This window comes from Salmo salar, chromosome 26, assembly GCF_965601325.2.
Source record: "Salmo salar chromosome 26, fSalSal1, whole genome shotgun sequence".
NCBI classification, from domain to species: Eukaryota; Metazoa; Chordata; class Actinopteri; order Salmoniformes; family Salmonidae; genus Salmo; species Salmo salar.
In genome coordinates this window covers 25327352-25354563 of record NC_138316.1, presented here as the reverse complement: position 1 = coordinate 25354563, position 27212 = coordinate 25327352, and the positions used below count along the sequence as shown (strand labels likewise).

General features: G+C 42.0%; 1 protein-coding gene across 3 annotated transcripts; it reads right to left on the bottom strand.

Moving 5' to 3' along the window:
* Positions 1-2586: 2586 nt before the first annotated feature.
* Positions 2587-27167, bottom strand: LOC106587484 (kinesin-like protein KIF18A). Of its 3 annotated transcripts, none has more exons than XM_014175909.3 (18): positions 27072-27167; positions 25870-26202; positions 25389-25546; positions 25112-25216; positions 24858-24968; positions 24547-24744; positions 21965-22144; positions 21661-21735; positions 21442-21551; positions 20417-20579; positions 20097-20261; positions 17818-17939; positions 16729-16997; positions 14028-14087; positions 5835-6240; positions 5316-5405; positions 5100-5197; positions 2587-2976 (listed from the first exon to the last, which is right to left on the bottom strand). In XM_014175909.3, the coding sequence occupies exons 2-18, from the start codon at positions 26177-26179 to the stop codon at positions 2840-2842; spliced, it is 2757 nt and encodes a 918-aa protein (XP_014031384.2). In that variant the 5' UTR covers positions 26180-26202; positions 27072-27167; the 3' UTR covers positions 2587-2839. The 3 variants fall into 3 exon arrangements, with proteins under 3 accessions (XP_014031384.2, XP_014031382.2, XP_014031383.2); XM_014175907.3 differs by having other exon boundaries at positions 26979-27104; XM_014175908.3 differs by having other exon boundaries at positions 21965-22141; positions 26979-27104.
* Between the last annotated feature and the right edge of the window lie 45 nt (positions 27168-27212).

Below are 27212 nucleotides of genomic sequence, written 5' to 3'. Positions count from 1 at the left end.
TAAAAAACTTTAGTCAAGACCTGCCTCTCTTGGAGAAAAAAACACAATGAAGAGTTTCTTGTGAATGAGAGAGGTGTCTACTTACGCAGTAGAGTGCTGATATTTGCATTGAGCAGCACGGTGCACAGACCTTTCAGGGGTGCTCAAAATTAAAAGTTTTAAAATAACTTCATAATATAATATTCATAATCTTCCAACTCATGATATATGGCTGGCTGGCTGGTGGCTTGTGTGGATATTTGAGTGGTGGTTAGCTAGAGTCGTGACTACCTGTGTTGCTGATGCCCTGACACACACGTGTAACTTCCGACTGAAGAAGGGATGGAGTTGAGTCGAGGGTCGTTGATTCAGGCTCTCTTCTTTGTCTTTCTGCCTCCGTGCTGCGCGTATCAGCCAACCAGACCGAAATTGATGACGTAAATCCAGTGTTATCGTGTGTTAATTAAATGTTATGCTGTTGTGGTAGCTTGCTACACACACTTGACCGGTGACCGCATCTCAAGCAATGCACGTTTGGATACAGGGCAGACTGGAAAACAGGCGCAACCCGGGCGCGCCGAACCCTGTACAGGGCAAACCAACAGGCTAACTTGACATAATGACTTGCGGGCAGTGGGTTCAGAACAGCTATACAAAAAAATAAGTATACAGTGCCTTCAGAAAGGATTCACATCCCTTGACTTTTTCCAACACACGTTATAATCACAGCTGCTTTGTCCAATAATTTGCCCATTGTTCTTTAAAAACTTATTCAAGCTCTGTCAAGTTGGTTGTTGACAATTGCTAGACAGACATTTAAGCCTCGCCATACTTTTTCAAGCTAACTTAAGTCAAAACGAACTAGGCCACTCAGGAATATTCAATGTTGTCTTGGTAAGCAACTCCTGTATATTTGGCCTTCTGTTTAAGGTAATTGTCCTGCTGAAAGCTTCATTTGTCTCCCAGTGTCTGTTGGAAAGCAAACTGAACCAAGTTTTACTCAAGGATGTTGTCTGTGCTTAGCTCTATTCTATTTCTTATATTCTAAAAAACTCCCGTCCTTGCCGAAGACAAGCATACCCATAACATGATGCAGCCACCATCATGACTGAACATATGAAGTGGTACTCAGTGAGGTGTTGGATTTGCCCCAAACATAACACTTTGTATTCAGGACAAGTTAATTACTTTGCAGTATTATTTTATTGGCTTATTGCAAACAGGCTGCAAGTTTTGGAATATTTGTATTCTGTTCATTCTAATTTGTTAGTATTGTGGGGTAACTACAATGTTGTTGATCCATCCTCAGTCATCTCCTATCACATCCATTAAACTTTGTTTTAAAATCACCATTGGCCTCATGGTGAAATCCCTCAGCGGTTTCCTTCCTTTCCGGCATCTGAGTTAAGAAGGGCACCTGTATCTTTGTAGTGACTGGTGCATTGATACACCATCTAAAGTGTAATTAATAACTGCACCATGCTCAAACAGATATTCTTGTCAGTTTTATTTTTTTTACCCATCTACCAATAGGTGCCCTTCTTTGCGAACCATTGTAAAACCTCACTGGTTTTTGTGGTTGAATCTGCTCAACTGAGGGATCTGACAGATAATTGTATGTGTGGGGTACAGAGATGGGGTAGTCATTTAAAATTTGTAAAAACTATTATTGTAGAGTGAGTCCATGCAACTTATTAAGCACATGTTTACTCATGAACTTATTTAGGTTTGCCATAACAAGACATGAGCTTTTCATTAATTAATTTGTAAACATTTCTAAAAACATAATTCCTTTTTGACATTATTGGGTATTGTGTGTAGACCAGTGACAGAAATTCAAAATGTATGCATTAACTTCAGGCTGTAACAAAACCAAATATTGGAAAAAGTCAAGGTGTGTGAATACTTCCTGAAGGCACTGTATACCACCACCCAAAAGGGCACTCAGCGGTTGGGAGGGCATGTGCTCAGCACAGGTAGACTACCCATCTGTGCACCTGGCATTAACTTCCTGGCTAAAAATAAAGATCACATTGGATGCTGTGCAACTGAAAGACTGAATTTAAAGTGATGAGTTGGCTTCTGTCCAAACATAATGTAGGTCAGATATTTTCTTTGAAGATATATACAGCCATTACAAAGGAGAGCTGGTATCAAAGTGCATGTACAACACCTATTGTTAAAGCTGGTCGAAAACAAATGTATTTACTTAAGAGCGGCAACTAGATGGGGCTCAATACAGCTCTCAGTGAGTTGGAATTCTTAACACTGTTCAACATTCTGACCTAATATTTTATGAGCCCTACATTTCTGTTTATGATATGTAGCCTGATATTGAACAGTGAAAAAAGTTCCACAGGTGAATGAGTTTCCCTATACAGATGGGTTACAAGCAGAATGAACAAACATCACACGTCTCCATGTCAACAGCATTCACATGACTTGACAGTAAAACTGTATGTCTGATAACTCAATCTACCCCTTCTGTTCAATTTTACATTGAAAGGAAATATATGTACACTAAACAGGGAAAAGCCCAGAAATGAACTATTCGAGAAAAAATGATTGGACGAGTTGAATTATTCATGATAAAACCAGCCACATACATAAAGAGTTATCTAAACATTTTATTACTAAATAACAATAGCAAATTATCTGTACAACAAATGTTAACAAAGGAAATAAAAATTAAAAACATGAATTCTAAAACCAAAAATAAAACTAAGAACAAGTTCAGAATCATACACAATTCAAGCAAAAACTATCCAAGAAATCCATAGGACTTAATTTCTCTCTCCATATCTACACACGATTCCCTAATTTCTACATGACATCAGCAACATCTGGTCAAAAGCAGGCCTCACATCCTCTTTGTCACACTCTTGAATTTCTGGGAGGTTTTATAGAATATGGACTTTTTCCTCTGAACATCCATGAGGTGGAGATTCCCCTCAGAAACACTCCTCATAACTCTTCTGGGCTCGTTCTCCTCTGACCCTAAGGAGAAACACAATGCTTAGATAGAGCCCCCGTCTGTATGGAGAGCTTCAAATTGAATGTTTTTCCTTTGCAGTGTGAAAAATCCCATTATAATTAAAAAATATATTTTTTAAGTTGGTTATTTTTAGATTACTGAACATGCATAAATCGAACAATAAAACAAATTGCTGTCTAATACACATCACACCAAAAGTATGCAATCGGATGAGAAACCAAATTATGCAATTTTGTCCAAAAGCCAAACAAAATCCTTAAAATGAAAATAAGTGTCCTTCATAACAGGCATATATATATATATATATATATATATATATACTGCTCAAAAAAATAAAGGGAACACTTAAACAACACATCCTAGATCTGAATTAAAGAAATAATCTTATTAAATACTTTTTTCTTTACGTAGTTGAATGTGCTGACAACAAAATCACACAAAAATAATCAATGGAAATCCAATTTATCAACCCATGGAGGTCTGGATTTGGAGTCACACTCAAAATTAAAGTGGAAAACCACACTACAGGCTGATCCAACTTTGATGTAATGTCCTTAAAACAAGTCAAAATGAGGCTCAGTAGTGTGTGTGGGCTCCACGTGCCTGTATGACCTCCCTACAACGCCTGGGCATGCTCCTGATGAGGTGGCAGATGGTCTCCTGAGGGATCTCCTCCCAGACCTGGACTAAAGCATCCGCCAACTCCTGGACAGTCTGTGGTGCAACGTGGCGTTGGTGGATGGAGCGAGACATGATGTCCCAGATGTGCTCAATTGGATTCAGGTCTGGGGAACGGGCGGGCCAGTCCATAGCATCAATGCCTTCCTCTTGCAGGAACTGCTGACACACTCCAGCCACATGAGGTCTAGCATTGTCTTGCATTAGGAGGAACCCAGGGCCAACCGCACCAGCATATGGTCTCACAAGGGGTCTGAGGATCTCATCTCGGTACCTAATGGCAGTCAGGCTACCTCTGGCGAGCACATGGAGGGCTGTGCGGCCCCCCAAAGAAATGCCACCCCACACCATGACTGACCCACCGCCAAACCGGTCATGCTGGAGGATGTTGCAGGCAGCAGAACGTTCTCCACGGCGTCTTCAGACTCTGTCACGTCTGTCACGTGCTCAGTGTGAACCTGCTTTCATCTGTGAAGAGCACAGGGCGCCAGTGGCGAATTTGCCAATCTTGGTGTTCTCTGGCAAATGCCAAACGTCCTGCACGGTGTTGGGCTGTAAGCACAACCCCCACCTGTGGACGTCGGGCCCTCATACCACCCTCATGGAGTCTGTTTCTGACCATTTGAGCAGACACATGCACATTTGTGGCCTGCTGGAGGTCATTTTGCAGCGCTCTGGCAGTGCTCCTCCTTGCACAAAGGAAGAGGTAGCGGTCCTGCTGCTGGGTTGTTGCCCTCCTACGGCCTCCTCCACGTCTCCTGATGTACTGGCCTGTCTCCTGGTAGCGCCTCCATGCTCTGGACACTACGCTGACAGACACAGCAAACCTTCTTGCCACAGCTCGCATTGATGTGCCATCCTGGATGAGCTGCACTACCTGAGCCACTTGTGTGGGTTGTAGACTCCGTCTCATGCTACCACTAGAGTGAAAGCACCGCCAGCATTCAAAAGTGACCAAAACATCAGCCAGGAAGCATAGGAACTGAGAAGTGGTCTGTGGTCACCACCGGCAGAACCACTCCTTTATTGGGGGTATCTTGCTAATTGCCTATAATTTCCACCTGTTGTCTATTCCATTTGCACAACAGCATGTGAAATTTATTGTCAATCAGTGTTGCTTCCTAAGTGGACAGTTTGATTTCACAGAAGTGTGATTGACTTGGAGTTACATTGTGTTGTTTAAGTGTTCCCTTTATTTTTTTGAGCAGTGTATATATATATAAAAAGAAGCATATTCTGGCCTGGCCCTGCCCTGAACTTTGTGTTGCAGCTGACAGATGTAGGCATAAGCTCTGAGTGTAAGCACCACTAACTGAATTGAACATGGAGATTTTAGAGGGGGAAATAGCCACACATTTCATATATTTTTATAAATAGCAAATTAAAGCAAACTACACTCTTTCTCTGGGTCACTTCAGGGGAGAAATACTGGTATTGTTGCACTCACCAGCAAAACGACGCACTCTTAGTGGTCTGCTTGCTACTACTGTGGGGTCCTGCTTTATGCGCTTGGGTGCTGAAAGGATTTCCTGCTCTCTGCTGCTGCTACAGGGGGAGATGGAAACACAAGAGATGAAATGTGTTAATGTCTGAGCAGCACAACACTTCCTTCCCTGATCCTTCACTAATACTCAAAATACATTTCTGTCACAACCACACTTACCAATTCATTTTGCGTTTGCCCTGCACAGCCGAAGTCATGGCCATGTAGGTCTTGCCATGTCGGATGTCCAACAGAGACGGTATCGTCAGTCTGCGGGAAACAACAAGTCAGGCAATTTCCTTCTCAATATTTGAACAGTCTCTTACATGTGACCAATTCAAATAAACAGACTGGAATGAGTACAGCACTCTGTTACGTTAGACAATTCTGAGCTCTCTCACTGCCACTTGCTCGTACCTAAAACTTAAGAGACAAGGAAAGGGAGCTCAAGGTTTAGAAATAAGTACCTGGAGGGGCTCGAACCCTAATACAATTTCTGCCAGTCTGTCTCCTGGGACAAAATGTGTAAAATAAAAATGTGAATTGTTGTAATAGTAAGAGAGGCAAAAAAATGAATTATACTGAGAAAGTCTTAATCTATGAATATATGCACTGTTTTACATTGTTCAGCAGCTAATATTAAACTGGACTGTTGAAGTGACGGAGTATGATGACCATCTTTGACAATACCACACCCACCTTTTGGGGGGTTTGCTCATGTCATTGGCTTGGGGAGCCTGCTGTTGGCTTGGACTCAAGGGGCACGAAGACTCCGCTTGAAGATTGGGGCTACATTGGTAAAGGACGACGGCAGCATTGGCAAGAGCTGCTTCATTGTCTTCATCTTCAATGTCAAATGTCATGTTGGGGTCATTGACTGCAGAGTGCTGGAGAGGCAGGAGTGAAGGCCTGTTGAGTGTACCACTGGCCTCTGGAGTGTAGAGCAGTGGAAACATCCCCTCCTGTCTTAAGACCTCCTGGAGGACCATGGGAACCTGCGCTGAGGTGGAGACAACACTCCCAGGGTTTGGTGGAGACACTGCCAGCTTCCTCCTGGTAGGTTTCTTGGGAATGGGTTCCATCACTGTCACCTGGGCCGCTGGGCCTAGAAAACAACATCAATAGGATTAATTTTTTATGAAGAAGCCACAAAGAACCTAACAAAGTTTGGCCTATGCATGATCAAATAAATTGCTATCAAGTTACACAACACACTTCATCAAGGTCAATTCCATTTCAATACAGTCCAATCCATGTACTGCGAATTGACAATTAGAGGATTTTTCAATTTAGGCCTAGCTCTACAAATCACTTATTGAATTGACCTCAACCCTGACTTCTATAAAAAATAAAAAAATAAAACATTTCTGTAAAGTAATTTAGAAACATCCTCCACCAAGCACTTACATGGAAGTGTATACACCTTGAATGTATTCACTGTGTTAAGACCTTTGGAATGTTGCGGATATAAAAAGGTAAAGAGTTCTATATTTTATTTGACAAACAGTCACATCTGTTCTGCACACAGTTATATGGGAGCGTTCTATAAACTTGCTTCTCCCTGAACAGGGTCCATCATGTTCAGCCAGAACACTTTTTCTGTTAGTGGTTGGTGAGGCCTTGCTACTTGGTTCACTAGTTTGAGCTCAAGTGCAAGATAAGAATGCATTATCCAGTCTAAATCACAGTAGGCTGTCGGCTTCAGCATGTGGGTATTCACTAACAAATCAAATGTATTTATATAGCCCTTCTTACATCAGCTGATATCTCAAAGTGCTGTACAGAAACAAAGCCTAAAACCCCAAACAGCTGGCAATGCAGGTGTAGAAGCACGGTGGCTAGGAAAAACTCCCTAGAAAGGCCAAAACCTAGGAAGAAACCTAGAGAGGAACCAGGCTATGAGGGGTGGCCAGTCCTCTTCTGGCTGTGCCAGGTAGAGATTATAACAGCACATGGCCAAGATGTTCAAATGTTCATAAATGACCAGCATGGTCAAATAATAATAATCACAGTAGTTGTCGAGGGTGCAACAAGTCAGCAACTCAAGAGTAAGTGTCAGTTGGCTTTTTCATAGCCGATCTTTGAGAGTATCTCTACCGCTCCTGCTGTCTCTAAAGAGTTGAAAACAGCAGGTCTGGGACAGGTAGCACGTCCGGTGAACAGGTCAGGGTTCCAGCAGGTCTGGGACAGGTAGCAGTAGTTCGTCATAGCAACGTCATACATGGCCCAGGGATTATTATTATTTATTTTTTTAAATCCCATGACAAACGTTTTGGCTCGAGGTCCACATGGGGATTTCGAAATTCAACGGAGGTCAGCACAGATTTTTTAATGACCGATTTATCTAAATCGATTTACGGTCATGAAAAAGAGCAGTTATTTGAAAATAGATACAGTTGAAGTCAGAAGATTACATACACTTAGGTTGGAGGCATTAAAACTCGTTTTTCAACCACTCCACAACTCGCCAACTCTGAACTGGCCTCAGACAAGAGAGCTAGTTTTATTTCCAGCGCTGCATTACAAAGCACTACAATTGTTCCATATGCCTACCCAAACCTCTGTGACCTGTGTATCCACTATACACAGGCCCCATTACTTATGAATGCATTTATTGGGTCGATGCATTGTTAGCTGCCCCCCACGACTGTCAAAATAAACACAAAACCGCTAGGGGGATCCATGGTGGCATAAGCATACCTGCAACAAGAAATAAATAAATAGCGGTACATACAGTTGAAGTTGGAAGTTTACATACACTTAGTTGACTTAGACAGATTATTACTTGTTTACAGAGAGATTATTTCACTTAAATCACAATTCCAGTGGGTCAGAAGTTTACGTGCCTTTAAACTGCTTGGAAAATTCCAGAAAATGATGTCATGGCTTTAGAAGCTTCTGATAGGCTTATTGACATCATTTGAGTCAATTGGAGGTGTACCTGTGGATGTATTTCAGGCCTACCTTCAAACTCGGTGCCTCTTTGCTTGACATCATGGGAAAATCAAAAGAAATCAGCCAAGACCTCAGAAAAATAATTGTAGACCTCCACAAGTCTGGTTCATCCTTGGGAGCAATTTCCAAATGCCTGAAGGTACCACGTTCATCTGTACAAACAATAGTACGCAAGTATAAACACCATAGGACCACGCAGCCATCATACCACTCAGGAAGGAGACGCGTTCTGTCTAATAGAGATGAACGTACTTTGGTGCGAAAAGTGCAAATCAATCCCAGAACAACAGCAAAGGACCTTGTGAAGCTGCTGGAGGAAACAGGTACAAAAGTATCTATATCCACAGTAAAACGAGTCCTATATCGACATAATCTAAAAGGCTGCTCAGCAAGGAAGAAGCCATTGCTCCAAAACCGCCATAAAAAAGCCAGACCACAGTTTGCAACTGCACATGGGGACAAAGATCATACTTTTTTGGAGAAATGTCCTCTGGTCTGATGAAACAAAAATAGAACTGTTTGGCCATAATGACCATCGTTATGTTTGGAGGAAAAAAGGGGACGCTTGCAAGCCGAAGAACACCATCCCAACCGTGAAGCACGGCGGTGGCAGCATCATGTTGTGGGGGTGCTTTGCTACACTTCACAAAATAGATGGCATCAGGAGGCAGGAAAATTAGGTGGATATATTGAAGCAACATCAAGACATCTGTCAGGAAGTTAAAGCTTGGTCGCAAATGGATCTTCCAAATGGACAAAGACCAGGGCATACTTCCAAAGTTGAGGCAAAATGGCTTAAGGGCAACAAAGTCAAGGTATTGAAGTGGCCATCACAAAGCCCTGACCTCAATCCTATAGAAAATGTGTGGGCAGAACTGAAAGCGTGTGCGAGCAAGGAGGCCTACAAACCTGACTCAGTTACACCAGCTCTGTCAGGAGGAATATGCCAAAATTTACCCAACTTCTTGTGGGAAGCTTGTGGAAGGCTACCCGAAACGTTTGACCCAAGTTAAACAATTTAAAGGAAATGCTACCAAATACTAATTGAGTGTATGTAAACTTCTGACCCACTGGGAATGTGATGAAAGAAATAAAAGCTGAAATAAATCATTCTCGCTACTATTATTCTGACATTTCACATTCTTTAAATAAAGTGGTGATCCTAACTGACCTAAAACAGGGAATATTTACTAGGATTAAACGTCAGGAATTGTGAAAACCTGAGTTGAAATTTATTTGGCGAAGGTGTATGTAAACATCCAACTTCAACTGTATGTCCATTACAATTTCTACATACATTCTATCTAGTCTTAGACATTCGTGTGGTCTGGAGTGTTATTTTATACCCCAAATAATCACCCTCTTGAGAACTTTGACCCCTGTGTTAGAGCACCATAATCATATTTTAAGAAAATCAATCACATCTGAATAGATCTTAGTTGGCGACGGTATAAAAATAAGACAGATTATCACTACCATGTAAAAACAGAAAGGAGAAGTCCATGTCTGCAGTATGCCTAATATGGGTTCTCATCTTTTGGCAGTTGGAGAAGTGTAGAGGTAGCCAAAGAAAGTGAACCTGGTGACCTTTACACAGTGCAGACATTAATCAGAGGTGTAAGGGAGTAAGGGCCGGGACACATTCATGCCCACAAATTGAGTTTCACCAGTCCCGACAAGCCCAGCTACTGTGACATGGAAGGTGGCTAAGTAGGGGAAAGAAGAAAATGAATCAAATCGAGTAAGGCAAAAGAAAAATATAATTTGATGTTTCAAAGAAACCAGGACTTAAAAGCCCAGTGCAGTCAAAAACACGATTTTCAGAGTGTACTGCGCCTGGCCCGCCACAGGAGTCGCTAGTGTGCGATAGGACAATGACATCCCTGCTGACCAAACCCTCCCCTAACCCGGATGACGCTGGGCCAATTGTGCACTGCCCCTTGAGTCTCCTGGTTGTGGCCGGCTTCGACAGAGCCTGGACCCAAACCCAGAATCTCTAGTGGCGCAGCTAGCACTGCGATGTAGTGCCTTAGACCACTGCCACTTCAAATCTTTTATCTTGCCTATTCAGCCCCAATGGCACACATACACAAGCCATGTCTCAATTGTCTCATAAATCCTTCTTTAACCAGTCTCCTCCCATTCATCTACAGTGATTGAAGTGGATTCAATAAGGGACTATATCTTTCACATGGATTCACCTGGTCAGTCTGGTCAGTGTTCATACAGTTTTGTAAACTCAGTGTATACTTCCACACTATGAGGTTGGAATAACTGTTTAATAAGAGCTGTTTGAAAAGACAGAAATTTAAGAGTGTTTTGGTGGGATGGAGTTTTGGCCTGCCCTGTGACATCGCCAGGCGGTAAAAGTTAATAGACTAATAAGAGAGTTCCAAACCATTCTGCCAATAACAGCTAGTTTTCCCCTCCCCACTCAGTCTGAGTGTCTGAGTGGACTGAGTGGGGAGGGGAAAACTAGCTGTTATTGGCAGAATGGTTTGGAACTCTCTCTCCCAGACAGTCTTAGAACAATTCTTGCTTGAGAAATTGCTCTTCGATAAGAAGCTATTTTTGCTTCTTTTTGACAATTTTTATGGAATACAATCACAGTAAGATGACTTAATTGTTATCCAGAAATGAATTGATATAGAGATAAAATCTGCTGCATTGGACCTTTAACCAATCAAGCAAACATAACAAGGCCACATAAAATCCTTATGGAACACAAAGCAAGGAATGAGGGAAAACAACTTATGACCGGCAAAGCAGGAGTAGACATATCCTATGATTATCCTATGATTAGTCCTAAGTTATTTCATGGTATAAGTGGTTCACAAATCACTAGCCATACTGGATGACTCACACGCTTAGAAACCTGTCGTATAAAGGATACAGCTACACTGAATGGATCACCATATTAGTCATCAGTGAGGATGAGTCATACACACTACATACTGTTAATTATTGGTCATTTGATCAAGACTAACTTAGATACAACTAACTTTACATACAACTGATTAAATGGGAATAATTGATATAGGCTACATAATTCATTTTTAATATACACCAGTCGTTTTAATATATATGTCTTCCATTAACCGGCCTAAATGTTATGAATAGAACTTTGGGATTTAATTATGTAATAAGAGCTTAAACGTATTAACATGAATAAATATAATGTTTTACGAGAATAGGTAGACTATGATAAAACCTGGCTGAGATTGAGGATTATGTCACCAAAAGAACGTAAGCAGGGTTGTTAGAGTTTAAAAGCTGGCGTGTAAGAGTAAAGTGGAGAGCACGTTGCATCAGAGCACGAGGAGGCAGACACTTGTTGCAGTGAGACACTGCGGCTGCATCATTTACATGCTGCTGACCACAGCCATGTGACTCCGCTTCCTACCTACTACATTTTACTGAGGAGGAGGCAATTCCCAGAAATGTGAGCTGTGTGGTAGTGGATTTGACATATCAATTTGCCTACTCTAACCCCCCCCCCCACAGACAAAATAGAACAACCAACTAAATTGTTTAATGTAGAAGCTTTTAAGTGACAATGCTCACATTTTTAACAACATATTTGCGTATCATAAAAGGGAGGAGGAGATATAGAAGATTAATGGACCTATTTATTCATGTGAAGAGCAGAATGCAATATTTAGGGAATTTGAGTCACAGCTCAGATAGCAAGGCAGGATGAGGGGACAGTGATAAATGGTACTGCTTCTCTGACGGAGATCTGGCCCGGCAATAAATTGCAGCCAAGTTCTTTCAATCACATATTTTTGGCTTGTAGGATTAATACATGCATGAGGTGCTATTTCTGGTGGAGACAGCGCCGTATTAGGGTCGCTTGGCTGCTGCCTCCCTCTTTATAGCGCTGCTGCTGTTCTTGCTGACGGGGCAGGGCGTTTACGCTTGCCTTGCCTACCTTCTTTTCCCTGCAGTGAATTTACATTTTCATGAATGAGGTTTAAGCAGGCTGGGTTGGGAGGGCTGGATGCTGGATTGACTGAGTACAAAATATGGAGGAAAGGGGGAGGGGGGCAAGGAGGGAGAGAGTGATCGAGCAGGAAAAAGTAAGACTGGCACAGAACGAGGTTGCAGGGGAGAGAGAGAGAGAAGAGTGATTGAAATTGTGTGGGCCATCCTGTGCTGAAGGGAGATAAAGGGATGGGTACAAGGCATTGGACTGGCGGGGTGCAGAACCCTATTGAGAGGGTCATGTGTGGTGACCTGCCCTCGTATCCACTTAGAGATGGTGCGGTAATAAAAAGGTTGGAGAGGGAGGATCGCCATACTCAATTGTTATCAAGCTCTGATGCTAGTTACACAAACACAGAATAAAACAAAGATTTCACACGAACAGGTAACATGATTTGGACAAGATCTTATTTCATATCAAAAGCGGAAATCATAGTCCACAGAAGCGATAGTCCAGTGTCCCATTGTGACATAGCTACCTGGCTCTGAGACCGCCATCTGCAGGGGACACAAAGCCCGAACACACACCTCCCTACAATTCCCAACCAACGCGTCTCCGGTACGCATCCTCTATTCATTTGAATGTGTTGACAATTGGAGAAACCGCTTGAGCTGCACTCAGAATGAGAAAAGTATGAAAGCTAACGGTCCAATATTCTAGAAAACTGCAGTGTATATGTGTGCCGGTTTTGGACTATGATAAACCCTTAAGTTAAGGACATTCATGTAATTCACAAAAAGACATTCTTAAGTCGATAAGACATGCAAAAAGTAGGGCTATGACACTCATGGAATTTTGGATGACGGATATTGGTCAGCCAAATGACCGTGATCACAGCTCGAATAGCAAAATAAAATACACACATCTTCTCCTCTGCTCTGCTCCTGACTGCATGTGCTGCTGCCGGTTTTCTACAACACCTTGCTTGTTTCGGCAAAGAGCAAGAAAGTTATCACACTGTTATTAACAGTCAATGTTACCGCAGAAACAGACTCAACTGCACAAATGCCCGGCCGTCCAGTCTTCAGTCAGCTGTTCCACAAAAAACACATTTTAAAACTGTTATGAGGGTTATTTTATTTTCATGACGGTTAAACGGTAATTGTGGCAGCTCTAGTAAAAAGTTTAAAAAAAAAAATATTTAAGCAATTTCCTGTTGCGCTGTGGTCATCTGGTGTTGTTTTCTTTAAAACTGTAGCTGACGTTTCCCACAATGTGTTTCAATCAAATGTAGACCACCTGTTCAGCAGAAAATATCATTACAGACAATTTGGACGGCCATATTTCACATACTTCCCTAAAGGTTTTCCCAGTCCTTTTCTTTCTCTAAAGGGGTCTCAAGTGTCATTTCATTTTCACAAAATATCTTTAGTTCCAGACCAGAAAGTCCGCAGTGCTGCACAACTGGAAATCAAATTCTATTTCATGTCGGAATACTTTTTGTAGTTTATTTACAGATTGCCTATTTTATTTTTCCTCGTTTAAGAATCAGTTGAAGTGCCAATTGATGTCCCATCATCTCTTGAGGATGGCAGAAGGGAAACTAAGTTGTTACACTAAACACCAGTGATCAGTGGGAATAAAACAATAAAAAAAACACTTAATCCACAGATCAATACCACTCATGGTCACACTTCAGTTTGACCACTACAGTGGGGATGTTTAATATTGCCAGTTCATTATTTTAACCATTCCAGTCTTTGTGGTCTTCTGAAACAAGCCTTCTCTGTTAACACCCCAAGTTTATACTAGTGAATCCTGAAACCAGTTTTATCACAACTGAAATTGCTGATGAACAATTAACAGCTGAAACAGAGCTTTTACCACAGGAGTGATGACTTTGATGGACATATTTGATCCCCTCTGACTGTCACTATGAAGGATTCCATGTGGCAAGCTGTTAGATTAATGACCAGGTTAGCAGGCCTGAGGGAGAGTAAAGACAGGTTTACCTTTCGATGATGGATTGGGTTGAAGGCGCAGCGAGACTCTCCTCTTATGTTTCTCAGCACCTGAGTGACAGACAACAGTATGTTCAACAACACAGCCTCCTTCATGAATACCATGCCACCCCCCCAGTTATCAACACAACACACAGCATGACTAGCATCACAGCTCAGCCTGCACAGTTATCAATAGAACAGACACAATCGTGTCTCAGCATTTGGCTGTGGCAAATGTGAATAGTCATCATGAACTGCGCAGCAGAATCTGTTGTACACTTGCCTGGTTAAAGAATGGATAGCCCTTTACACTTGTATCCGCATATGGGATGAAAATGGCAGATTTGGACATTGATAAGCTCCTAAATTGGAACGTAATGGTTGTACAGTAACATGCTATACATGATGTCAGATCTCAGGCTCTGCACTTCACAGCTCTGTATGGATTTTGACTGAAAGCCATTCTGAACTTGAGCACCGTACACAACAAAAAGTGGCCCCCATCCCTCCCGCTAATTGGGCAACTTTAGAAAATGTTCTGTCTGAGTGAGGGAAATGCTGTAAATTGCAAGGATGTATTTTGAAAGATGAGACGCTAAGGATTATAATAAATACCGCTTTGATGTCATACAAGCATGCACTTCACATATCATAAAACTCATGTAATATACATTGTCAACATTTATGATTACTATGTTTGATGTACAGTTACAAGATAACATGGCGTTATACCCTGGGTTGTCCTGAACAGAATGAGCTGGTTTGTTGTATTTGCAGCAGACCACGCATTTGAATTTACTCATGAATCCATTCCCTGCACACAAAATGACAATCTGTTTCTCTGAATTGCTTTGTGAAAGCCTAACACTAAGATCCTATTTTATAATTTTGCTACTCATATTGGCAATAGAACAAGCGCTCAAATTTCACCCACCTGACCCAGATTGTGATTTATAAAAATGGACAGTTTTTTGGATTGTGTAAGCAACAATAATTGTGTAAAGGTGAGGATGCAGGGCTGTATTCCAGATAAAACAACTACAAGTGTGCTTGCTCTAATTCCTAAAGAGAGCTCAAAAAAGCGATGTATAGTTGAGGACTTCTGAGTCATAAAACTGCATTGAAATTAATTTGGAACTGTGCACACTTGAGGTGTGTGACCACTTGGAAACATCAGTTAGACCTCCCACTCAAACCTATGTAATGTTTTTGTCTTTTGTTGCACTTATCTCAAATTTCCCAAGAATATTCTTAGCATTTTACTGTGGGGAGAATTTTCGGATTTTGTTAAAAAAACAAATGCGGCAAATAATTACAGTAAATTTAAAAACGCACATAAAATCAACGGTGTAATGTTTGGATTGAGTCTTGTGTCAGCTGAACAGTTGGCCTAACCTTAAGACTAATCATTTTCCCATAATCTCCACTGTTCCCTTTACATTTCTACCATGGTTATACATTTTCATATTTTTTTCTTTTTCTGTAAGAAACATTTACATTTAGCTCTATCCCTATCTAATTCCCACAAGTGTAAGGGGTTAAAAGTTCAATGCAGCCATTTTTATCAAAATATGAAATCATTTCATGGGTAACAAGTAAGTTCCTTACCTTGATTTTAACCATTTAAATTGAAAACAAAGAAACAAAAATAGCTTCTTAGCAAAGAGCAATTTCTCAAGCAAGAAGTTTTCTAGGACTGTCTGGGGGTGGCCTGAATGGGGAAGGGAAAACTAGCTGTTATTGGCAGAGAGGTTTGGAACTCTTTCTTATTAACTAATTTACCACTTGGTGATGTCACCAGGCAGGCCAAAATGCTATCCCACCAAAACAGGCAGAGATTTAGGCAGTCTTTTCTTAAACTAAAAGGGAATTATCGTAATTTTTACAATTTCATAGTGTGGATATATACATACATACATACATACATACATACATACATACATACATACATACATATATAAAAATGCAGAAAATCACATTTTTGACTACACTGGGCCTTTCAATATATGTAGCTTTAAATAATTAATAACAGTAGTCTTCAGGATAGTCATTGCAAGGTGAAAACGGAGGGAATAGAACAAACAGATCTGGTATCATACATTTGTGCTCATGGCGTGTAAAAGGGGGGTCAAATTACAGGATATCACTCAACTACAAGCACAAGTGGACATTGGCCAAAAATACAAAATAAAAGATACAGGGAAACAAGCATGTGACGGGGACAGGTGCGGGGTGCACCTGCTGACATTTGATGGACAGCAACATAGTAATTAAGTATTGCTGGCCAGCTTTGGTTCACGCTCCATTGTCTCCTAGGGGCTGAATGTCATGAAAGGAGGCCTGATGGCGCACTGGTGCTGGGTTATACAGGGTGTGATAGGACCTGGAGAATGGTGGCTCCTGTGTGTGTAGGCTCCCATGATCAATAGTAAATAGAGCCCAATAGCCCAGGGCCACCAGATATTGCTGTATGGCCACTGGTGGCCTGAAAATAAAGCACTACAATAGATGATTAAACAGTGGACCAGGAGATTATACTACAAAGCAAGATCAATGGCCAGCTAACTTGGCAAAATATATTTAGATTTTCTAGAAAGAATGGGCATGGTAGTATACCCCTCAGGTGGGAATTACATGTCACTGTTGTCACAGGGAGTTGAAGCTAATTCTGCGTTTTTTAAGACAACTAAGGTGTGAAGTCATGACTTACTACTGCAGGGACTGTTTTGATGGGGACAGATGAGGTGTGAAAATGATAGGATGGGCGCGAGCTCTGGCCTAAGCCTGGAACCCTCAGCCTGGGTCTCCTCGTCCTTCTGCTCCCCTGCCTTCTCCTGATCGGCCCACACCACACCCCTCTCCCTGAGGACCAGGTGCTCCAGGTCCTGGTTCTCAGCCTCGTCGGCAGCTGTGACCAGGCCCAACCCCCTCAGCGTCCAGTACTGTCTGCTGTATGCAGGCAGCAGCATGTGCACCATTCTGAACAGAAGAAAGCATGAAACTCAGGCTTAAAAGATGTTCTGTTGAGTCAGTATCACAATTTATAGTGTAAAAGGTGCCAAAGTTAATTTTGTTGCATATGTATGCAACACCGAGTATAGTATAATTCAAAAGACTAATACTCTCTATTCACTAAGTCATATAAGTAACCAACAACGACACTGTACATTCTCTGGAGGTATTGTTCGACACAGGTATGGATGGCACACAGCCATTCATACTCACATAGTACAGTGCGAGTCACTACTCATACTCAATTATTCATAAATATTATTTAATATCATTTCCATCTTAATATGCCTGTGTCTACCTGACCATATTTGCCCATTCATGTAGGATTAGGCCTGAAAATACCTTCTAAAACATGTAGCAATATCTGTACAACAGATGTTGTAAAGTGGATTAAGTCCACTTTACAGGTCTGAAAAGTCTAACAAACCCCTTTAAGACTTAAGGCCATCTTATGGTAATATCACTGCATTTCCACTCTCTGTCTTCAATGGATACAGGTGGATGATTCAACTCTGATATGTAATTCCAGGCTTTTGTTCCAGCCCTGCTGTAGCATATCAGACTCCAGCAATCAGCTGCTCAACAGGAACAAAAGCCTGCACACGCAGTAGCTCTCCGGCTGGAGCGTTGGCTTGGCCACATGTTTTACACAGGAAGTGAAGTATTTTTCCACTGTATTGCTGGGGTAAAGAGTATCAAATACTACAATGAATATCGGTATCGAAGTCCAAATGTTGGTATGGTGACAACATTACGTGTTTAACCCTGTAAAAGAAAAATGACCTACTTTTTAGTCTGTTTATTCTCCTGGTCCTGGATGCCGATGAGGTGGGTCATTTGCTCAATGTGCTGCTTGAGATCCTCTACCTGTAGCTGGAGCCTGTGGCAGCGAAGGTCCTTCTGGAGTACCTGAGGGGGAAAGGGGAAAGTGGAAGAGCTGGTGAAATGACCATGAGGGAACATATTGAGTAACCCTGACCACAGCTAGAGAACAAGCTGGCAGGGAGTCATCAGTGACGCACAAGACAATGAGTCTTGAGGGGTTTATTTTGTGCCATGCTTCATCTCTGAGAACCTGTCTTCTGGGTAAAAAAAAAAAAGCTGTCATCCACCTCTGACGTAAAAGAGTATACGAAACGACAGCAGAGAACATTTGACAAGCGGATGAATCATTGTTCTGTGCCACTTCCTAGAAGAGGGATGAGAAAGAGGAAAAAAAACATCTACATGGTTTAGGTAACTGGCTGTGTGAGGGATGCGTAAAGATCATTGATCCACTCACCTTAATCATCCACCAGTGAACAAGAGCAATAAAATAAACAGTTCTAATTACCAGGAGAACAGATGGAAGAAAACAAACTGTCACAACAGTTGAGACGTATTTGCAAAAACAAACAAACCAAAAGTTAAAAAAACAAAAGGTTGCATAGAGTAAAATTCCTGTGACACGTTCCCATCCCTTCTAAAATGTTCTCTGGGAGATGAAAAACAACATTTAAAAGGGATAGTTCACCTTAACTATAAGTAGAACCATTTCAACGTATAATTAGCAATTCGTTTATTATATGGATCTGATCCAGCAACCAAAAATATGGCTCAGTTTAGGTAGCTTACAATTAGCAGCATTGTCAATAAATCTTCCCAATCCCTCCAGGATTTTGTGAGGATTTTCTGTGATATTTGCGGGGCAACAATGCACTGACGAGGGGAAAAAAAGTGTGTGTTGACGTGTGGCTTGATCCTCAACACGGGGGCCCCTCAGGGGTGCATGCTTAGTCCCCTCCTGTACTCCCTGTTCACCCACGACTGCGTGGCCAAGCATGACTCCAATACCATCATGAAGTTTTCCGACGACACAACAGTGGTAGTCCTGATCACGACAACGATGGCCAGCCAATAGGGAGCAGGTCAGAGACATGGCAGTGTGGTGCCAGGACAACAACCTCTCCCTCAACGTGAGCAAGACAAAGGAACTGATTGTGGACATACCCAACAAACTATCATGGTCCAAACACACCAAGAAACTTGTGAAGAGGGCACAACAATGCCTTTTCCCCCCCTCAGGAGACTGAAAAGATTTGGCATGGGTCCCCAGATCTTCAAAAAGTTCTACAGCTGCACCATCGAGGGCATCCTGACCGGTTGCATCACCGCCTGGTATGGCAACTGCTCGGCATCTGACCGAAGATGCTACAGAGGGTAGTGCGTATGGACCAGTACATCACTGGGGCCAAGCTTCCTGCCGTCCAGGACCCATATACTAGGCAGTGTCAGAGGAAGGCCCCAAAAAATTGTCAAAGACTCCAGTCACTAAAGTCATAGACTGTTCTCTCTGCTACCGCACAGCAAGCAGTACCGGAGTGCCAAGTCTAGGTCCAAAAGGCCCCTTAACATCTACCCCCAAGCCATAAGACTGCTCAACATTTAATCAAATGGCTACCCGGACTATTTACATTGACCCCCTCCCTTTTGTTTTTACACTGCTGCTACTCGCTGTTTATTATCGATGCATAGTCACTTTACCCCTACCTATATGGTCAAATTACCTCGACTAACCTGTACCCCCGCACATTGACTCGGTACCGGTACCCCCTGTACATAGCCTAGTTACTGTTATTTATTGTGTAACTTAAAAAAAAAAAAAAAAAAACTTTCGTTTATTTAGTAAATATTTTCTTAACTCTATTTCTTGAACAGCATTGTTGGTTAAGAGCTTGTAAATAAGCTCTTCATGTGACAAATACAATTTGATTTGAATTGCGAGCCCTCTTTTTGTACGGCAGTGATGGGTCAGCTTTATGCGATAATGTAGCCTTGTTTTTACTGTTTTATGCAGAAATACTGTGGTGATTGGTCAAATCTGCAAGCCCTCACATAATATGCATGGAATTGTTGATTTAGTAAAAAAAACACAAAAAACACGATCACGGAATCCTGGAGGGACCATCTTCCTCTACATCTCCCCTACCAGTACATGAACATAATAACCCATATACCACACCACTCTAACACCACCCCTGGGTCAAGCTCTACCATATCTCCTGACCCCTCCAGCAGTTGCCTCACCACTGGTGGATGGGAGTCCTGTCCCAGTAGCTTCACGTCATTCTCCACGCGGTGCAGCCAGCCGTCGTTCTCAAGGAAGCGCAGCTCAGCCTCCTTCAGCCTCTTACAGATGTGCTGCTGCTGTGTGAGCAGGGAAGCCAGCTTGCGCTCGTGCTTGCAGGTGGCCTATTCAACAACAGAGCCTATCAGATTGGGATATGACAAAGGAGTGTATGCACTTTAAACATCCATCTATCACTGGTACATCATAAAAGACAAGCTCCTTCTGGGACCATTTTCTGGCTAAAATGACATGGTGATAAGCAGGGTCTTTTTCAGACCTTCTCAGTCTTGTCTTTGGCACCGAAGAGCTGGGCCTGCTGGTTGCACTCCTCGCTGTGGCGCTGACGTAACTCGTTCTCCTTCAGCTGCCGCTCCAGAACAAGGTGCTCCCTCCTGATCTGAGTACGGCTGGAGAAAATGCTCTGTAGGGACTCTGACACCCTGTCCAGAAATAGGGGCAACCAGCCAGTTATTGTTAAATGGAGTCTTTGCTTAATAATGGAGGGCAAAGGTTTATAAAAATAAAAAATTTCAGTGTTTGCCCAAAAATGTTCAGTGTTTGCCAAGTAAAAATACTATGTCATGTTATTTTACAACTCAACAGGTTGAACAGTGTTCAAATCAGGCAGCTGCCCTGGATCACCCTCAGCAGCTTTCATCCAATAAGGCAGAGGCCTTGCAACAATGTCTCATTCTGGTAAAGGAAGAGGGATATGCAGGTAAATAAATAAACAGACAGTGGAGAGCAGCCGCTGAGATGTGACTGCACTCTCCAATGTAACCCCTGTGACGTAGGAGCCGCCGTGGCCTTGCCAGACTGATGAATTTTTAATTGTGTGAGAAGCATGCTGCCTCTCTTCAGAGCCTCACATTGTGCGAGTTGTGAATTCTGATGCCGGTGAATGAAATGCGTGGGAATGAGACTCATTCAGCTCCTCCCCCCCCTTCCCTTTCCCTCTCTCCCTTTTTAAACAGACGCCACTGCAGCGCTTGGAGGGGAGTGAAGGAAGGACGTTTTTAACTAATATCGATATATTATATGTGTAGTTTTATTTTTTATGTGGCTCACAGCTTCCCATATCAAAATTCCAGAGCAAACTCTCCACCCAAAGCCCAGGTCCTTGGGCTTTGTACTTCCCCTCAACATTATAAATTATCTATGGATTTCAATTAAAGTATACAAGTTTAAAGGACACTCAAGTGTGGTTGCATATTACGCATAACAGAACTTGTATTACTGTATAAATACAAGTTTTGCCTTTCGGTTGTTGCATGCACATTGGTTCAAGAAACAAGTACCTACTTGTGAATCTCTGTTTGGTTCTGACTGGAGATGGTATTAGAGCCTCCAGGAACAAGAGGGTCCATCTTCCTCTCCTCATACTCTTTCAACAACTTCTTCAACTGAACGATCTGAAATGGCATAAACTGTTGATAAAATGTGAAATGTATGTCCACACATTTTCGGAACCTAAGGGCCTCCAGTCTGTGTAGTAGAGATTGGTGCTTTGTCTTATATTACCTCTTCTCTCTGACTCTCACATATCACTGCATACTGGCCGATGTGACTGTCCAAGCTGACAACATTCCTCTTGAGCTAAAGAACAGGTAGATTCATGTAAAAATGTATGGAAGGAGAAAGAGAGGCATTACAAACAGAAATATTGTAAGAAATGCCATGTTTCACTATCAAAACCACCTCTGAACTCATGTTTGGCTTTTAAAAACAGAGTTTATTACAAATTAAGGTACACTAAGGAGAGCACGGCCAAAGAGGCCTAAGTAAATCCTATAACATTGTTGGGATGGGTGAGTAGTTTACTGACCGATGATTTGATCTCTTTGGCCCTGTTGGCGTATTTCAGTGTGTTGTGGGTGTCGTCATAAGATTTGGAGGAGGGGCCAATGTTGGCGATCATGACCGTCCTGCAGTTCCCGCCAAGAGAATCTTTAAGGAGTCGTGTTAGCTTGCTGTCCCTGTATGGTATGTGGGCTTTCTTACTCTGCTAAAATAAATAAAGCAAAAGCAACATTAGCCTGAGAAAAGAGTAAAAGTGCAAAACAGGAAAAGGTTAGGCCTACACATTCAGGTTTGGGATTGGTAAAGGTCTGACAAACCACAGAGAACATAAATGCTTTTTTATTTATACCAATTCATTCCAACTTGCTTGCGTTAAAATGCAATTGACCACAGTCCTATGACCCCTTGGGACTCATACAGTAAATGTCCAGTGACAATGGGACAACACACTAATAATGCTGTATATGGGGCCGTTTTAGAAGTCATACACTGAATGTACAAAACATTAAGAACACCTGCTCTTTCCATGACAGACTGACCAGGTGAAAGCTACGATCCCTTATTGAAGTCACTTGTAAAATCCACTTCAAAATCAGAGTAGATGAAGGTGAGGAGACAGGTTAAATAATTATTTTTAAGCTTTGAGACAATTGACAGATGGATTGTGTATGTGTGCCATTCAAAGGGTGAATGGGCAAGGCATAATACTTAGGTGCCTTGGAACGAGGTATGGTAGTAGGTGCCAGGAAACACCCGTTTGTGTCAAGATCTGCAACACTGCTGGGTTTTTCATGCTCATCATTTTCCTGTGTGTATCAAGAATGGTCCACCACCCAAAGAACATCCAGCCAACTGTGGGAACCATTGGAGTCAACATGGGCCAGCATCCCTGTGGAACGCTTTCGACACCATGCCCTGACAAATTGAGGGGGTGCAACTCAATATTAGGAAGGTATTCTTAATGTTTTGTATATACACATTCTTATTTTTACTTTGGTAGACAGTAACTATTTGTTTCCATAAACAGTTTCCTGGCAGACAGATACCTTTCATTTCTATAGAATATGAAAACGCCCAAGCACATTATCTTCTGCTGGTGTGAATGTGCTATGTCTGAATTCAGCCTGGCTTCACTAATGGCACAGATGCGTCTTGAGTACATTACATCTGTTCAGGTGAGTCACAGTCGCATGGAGATTCAAATGGCAGGAATTACCAGGAACTTGCAGAGGAAAAGTGATCTGCAATGGGCTGCCCAGCTGTTCTCCCTGGCCGAAACCTACATCTGGAATCAGGAAACCCTTATATTTCCAGCTGATCCTATGGGAGCTCAAAGTTTGCAGCTAAAAGGAGGTTGTCCCAATTAAGCAGAGTTAGTCTTTCGTCAGAGCAGGATTTACAATGTACAGAGAAACAGCCTGAGAGAGAGAGGAAATGGGCCAATGGAGAAAACCACAAAGGCTAAATGTGCAACTGCAATTCATGGCCATGGGACCAGTCCTAGCTGGGACATCAAGGTATCATTCCCTACAGCGAACAATGGTGCCATAATAAAAATACATTTCAGTACTGCGTGGCATGTTTGTGCAGCATTTCCTAAATGCAAGTGGCCTGCTTGTGGAATCCCCAGGGTCAGTGGTAAACCAAGAAGACTCAGTGACAGGTTAATGTATGCAACTGGAATGAAATATTACCCAAATACTTGGCTTGCTAACAGACCAAGCAAGGCTCCTTGAGTCACAGGGAGCTGCTCACTTTTTTTCTGGCAATGACAGAGCAGGGGAGTATTGCTGCCAGTGTGATGTAAAATTGCAATCAATTAAACAACATACAAACTAAATGAAGGCAGAATAAATTAGACTAGACCGACCTAAATATCCACAACAAGAAAAAAAATGATCTTAAAAAAATGCAGTGACCACAGAAATCAGCTGGCACAGCGAAAATGAACAACAGCAAGGGATAACCCTAACACCATTCACCGGTGAGATAAACATATATAATCAGTTGTAACACCACAGTAGTGGGTTCAATTACCGGGACCACCCATAAATAAAATCTATGCACACATGACTAAGTCGCTTTGGATAAAAGTGTGTGGGGGGAATGAACTCAATAGTTTAAAATGACTAAAACCAAATGAAAACTGTGTAGAAATTATAATGATCCTACATTCATACAGTTTCTTGACTGTGTCCAGCTCGCTAATAATCCCATAAATGAAAGCCAGACAATCCGGGAGCATTGAAAATTCCAAAAATGATGGATAGAGGACTATCTTTAGCAAATTTTGATGGCAAGGAAATATACATTTCAGTGCGTCCCTCTGGACTTCGAACACCGCATGCGGCCCCCAGGGCAAAATTAGTTTGACACACCTGTCTTAGTGTTAAATCTAGATATAAGTTTGTGTATTCTCAGTGGTGAGGTAGCAGCACCAAGGCCTGCTCAACATTGCTTACGAGTCTCACAGAAATGCCTGTGGGTGTTATTGTCAAAAGATCAACCACCTTCTTGAATTATATTGAATTCTGTGAGCAGAAACATTTACTTTGAATAATTTCTCATATTCAATAAGAAACATGAATCAAGATGCTTTACACATACCTTAGGGTCAGCCAGAGCATTGATGACATTTCCCAGGGCAAGGAGTGAACGGTTGATGTTAGCGCCTTCCCGTTGACGTGCTCCCTTTGCGTTAGTGGCACTTGCTCGCTCGGAGCCAGCGAGGTCAATCAGGCTCATTTTGGCCACACGGACATTTGGATTAAGGCTGGCCGTCCTGTCCTGTTGTTTCAAGTAAATCTAGTGGGACAAGAACCCCAACAATTTCATCTTCACCTGTTCAGTGACTAAACCTGCTTGCCGTCTGGTAAAGGAGGAAAGGTAGATGACGCCACTCTATTGAAATAGCCTACCTGAAATACAGCATGGGACCGTGACGAGGTGGCATTCATGTCAGTGGGGTGCTGCGTTCTATTCCGATTGCCATAATCCAAAGCTTCAAGGATGTGCTCAGCAGACTTAGGCTACAAAATAGGTCACATGAATACTTTTAAACAAATAAAATCAGTACACATCCATTAAAAATAGATGTAAATTCATTCAACTAAGGAAAAAAGGACAACAAACACACCTGACAGACACAACAAATAACCTGTCGATCACTAACCTGGTGCAGAGTAAGGCCTTGGACAACCACTCCATTCGAGGGGTCCTCCCTCACTGCAAGAGGGCCCACATTAGCCAAGAGGTCCCGGATCTGCTCATTATAGACCTGCAAACCAGTTATGACAAAAACTTGACTGGTTTCTATTGACAATTTAAATTCTGATTGCTCATTAATAAAATGTGTTTCTTTAATTCCCAGGTATGATGGAGGAAGATTATTCCTTGATTTCTGTGTAAATGTATTACTTGTAAAATCAGACAGACAAAACCAAAGTCACCTCAAGATAAGAAAATGCTACATCGAATATTTTTTCTTCCTTGACTTGATCCATACGGTTGAAGAGCTCTGTCATGGTGCGATACATCACACCCGGGTCATTGCTTGAGCCCAACATGGTGTGTGTCTTTCCTGCTCCTGTTGCGCCATAAGCGAAGACTGCAACGTTTCAGAGAAGGATTAGTAATTAAACATGATCAAAACTTCCACTTCAAATTAAAATAAATCTGATTTTGGTAGGTTTAAATGTGACACCAAATCTATTGGAATTTAACTGATAAATGGGGTACAAAGATGTAGGCTACTGTAGTATACTAATGACTATTTCTATAATGGTCCTCTGTACTATGACATTAATTTAAATTAAGCTATTTGCAACACTGTTTTCACAACATCTGTCTCAATGTGCACATAGCCATAGGCCTACTAAATCAGACAGTGTAGTCCTGTAAAGATTAGTAGGCTCAGGCATATTTTATTACCTGTACAGTTAAAGCCATTCAACACTCCATCAAGTATCCTTTTAGTGGTGTTCTCAAAGATATCCACCTGAGAAGAATCCTCCCCAAAAACATTATCAAAGACAAATTTCAGGTCCTTATTGGCTCTCTTGTTGACATCTCTGTTTCGAACTCTTGGTCCCCCGAAAGATGTAATTTGCTGTTCCTTGGGGTCAAATATTAGCATGTGGTTGTCCACAACTTGGACCACATTTCTGAAGTTCTCACACTTCTCATTGTCATTAGTTGGCCGCACACGAACAACCACTTTGACATGGCTGCACACGTCCATGACTCTTCTTATTGTGTATTGATCTAGTTGAGAGAGAGATCACAAGGAAGATGCTTTAGCTGACTAAACTCCACGGTGAAGGATGTTTCTGATATACTCCAATGGAGTGGAGCAGAGCACAGGCTTTGTGGAATTGGGCGTGGCCAGATGTCATTTTTATTTATTTCACCATTATTTAACCAGGTAGGCTAGTTGAGAACAAGTTCTCATTTGCAACTGCGACCTGGCCAAGATAAAACAAAGCAGTTCGACACATACAACAACACAGAGCTACACATGGAATAAACAAACATACAATCAATAATACAGTAGAAAAATCTATATACAGCATGTGCAAATGAGGTAGGATAAGAGAGGTAAGGCAATAAATAGGCCATGGTGGCAAAGTAATTACAATATAGCAATTAAAAACTGGAATGGTAGGATGTGCAGAAGATGAATGTGCAAGTTGAGATACTGGGGTGCAAAGGAGCAAGATAAATAAATAAATACAGTATGGGGATGGGGTAGATTGGATGGGCTATTTACAGATGAGCTATGTACAGGTGCAGTGATCTGTGAGCTGCTCTGACAGCTGGTGCTTAAAGCTAGTGAGGGAGGTAAGAGTCTCCAGCTTAATAAGTAATAACATAGTTAACTACTTGCATTCGACAACGTTACATTTTAAGCAGTGAACATATACAAATATGTTGTATACATAAAGAACAGGGCGACTTGAATGTCTCGTGTAGTCGTCGCCCGTAGTGCCTTGTTGTGGCTAGCTAACATTAGCAGTCAACAAAGAGTCATAGAAGCTCACCTCCGAGCGAAAACAGCAAGTGCTGCGAGTTGCAAAATACATCATAAACATGACTTCTGTTCTGGAGCGAAGTATAATACATCCACAGCTTACCTTTGACTATAATTGTTTCAGATTTGCAATTGTGGCTCGCTAGCAAATACTGCCACTGCTACTTTTTCTCCCAAGACCAGCGCGTCTTTTCAAAAACAAGCCCACTCTTCCTTCGCAACAGCTGATTGGCTATGCACATTG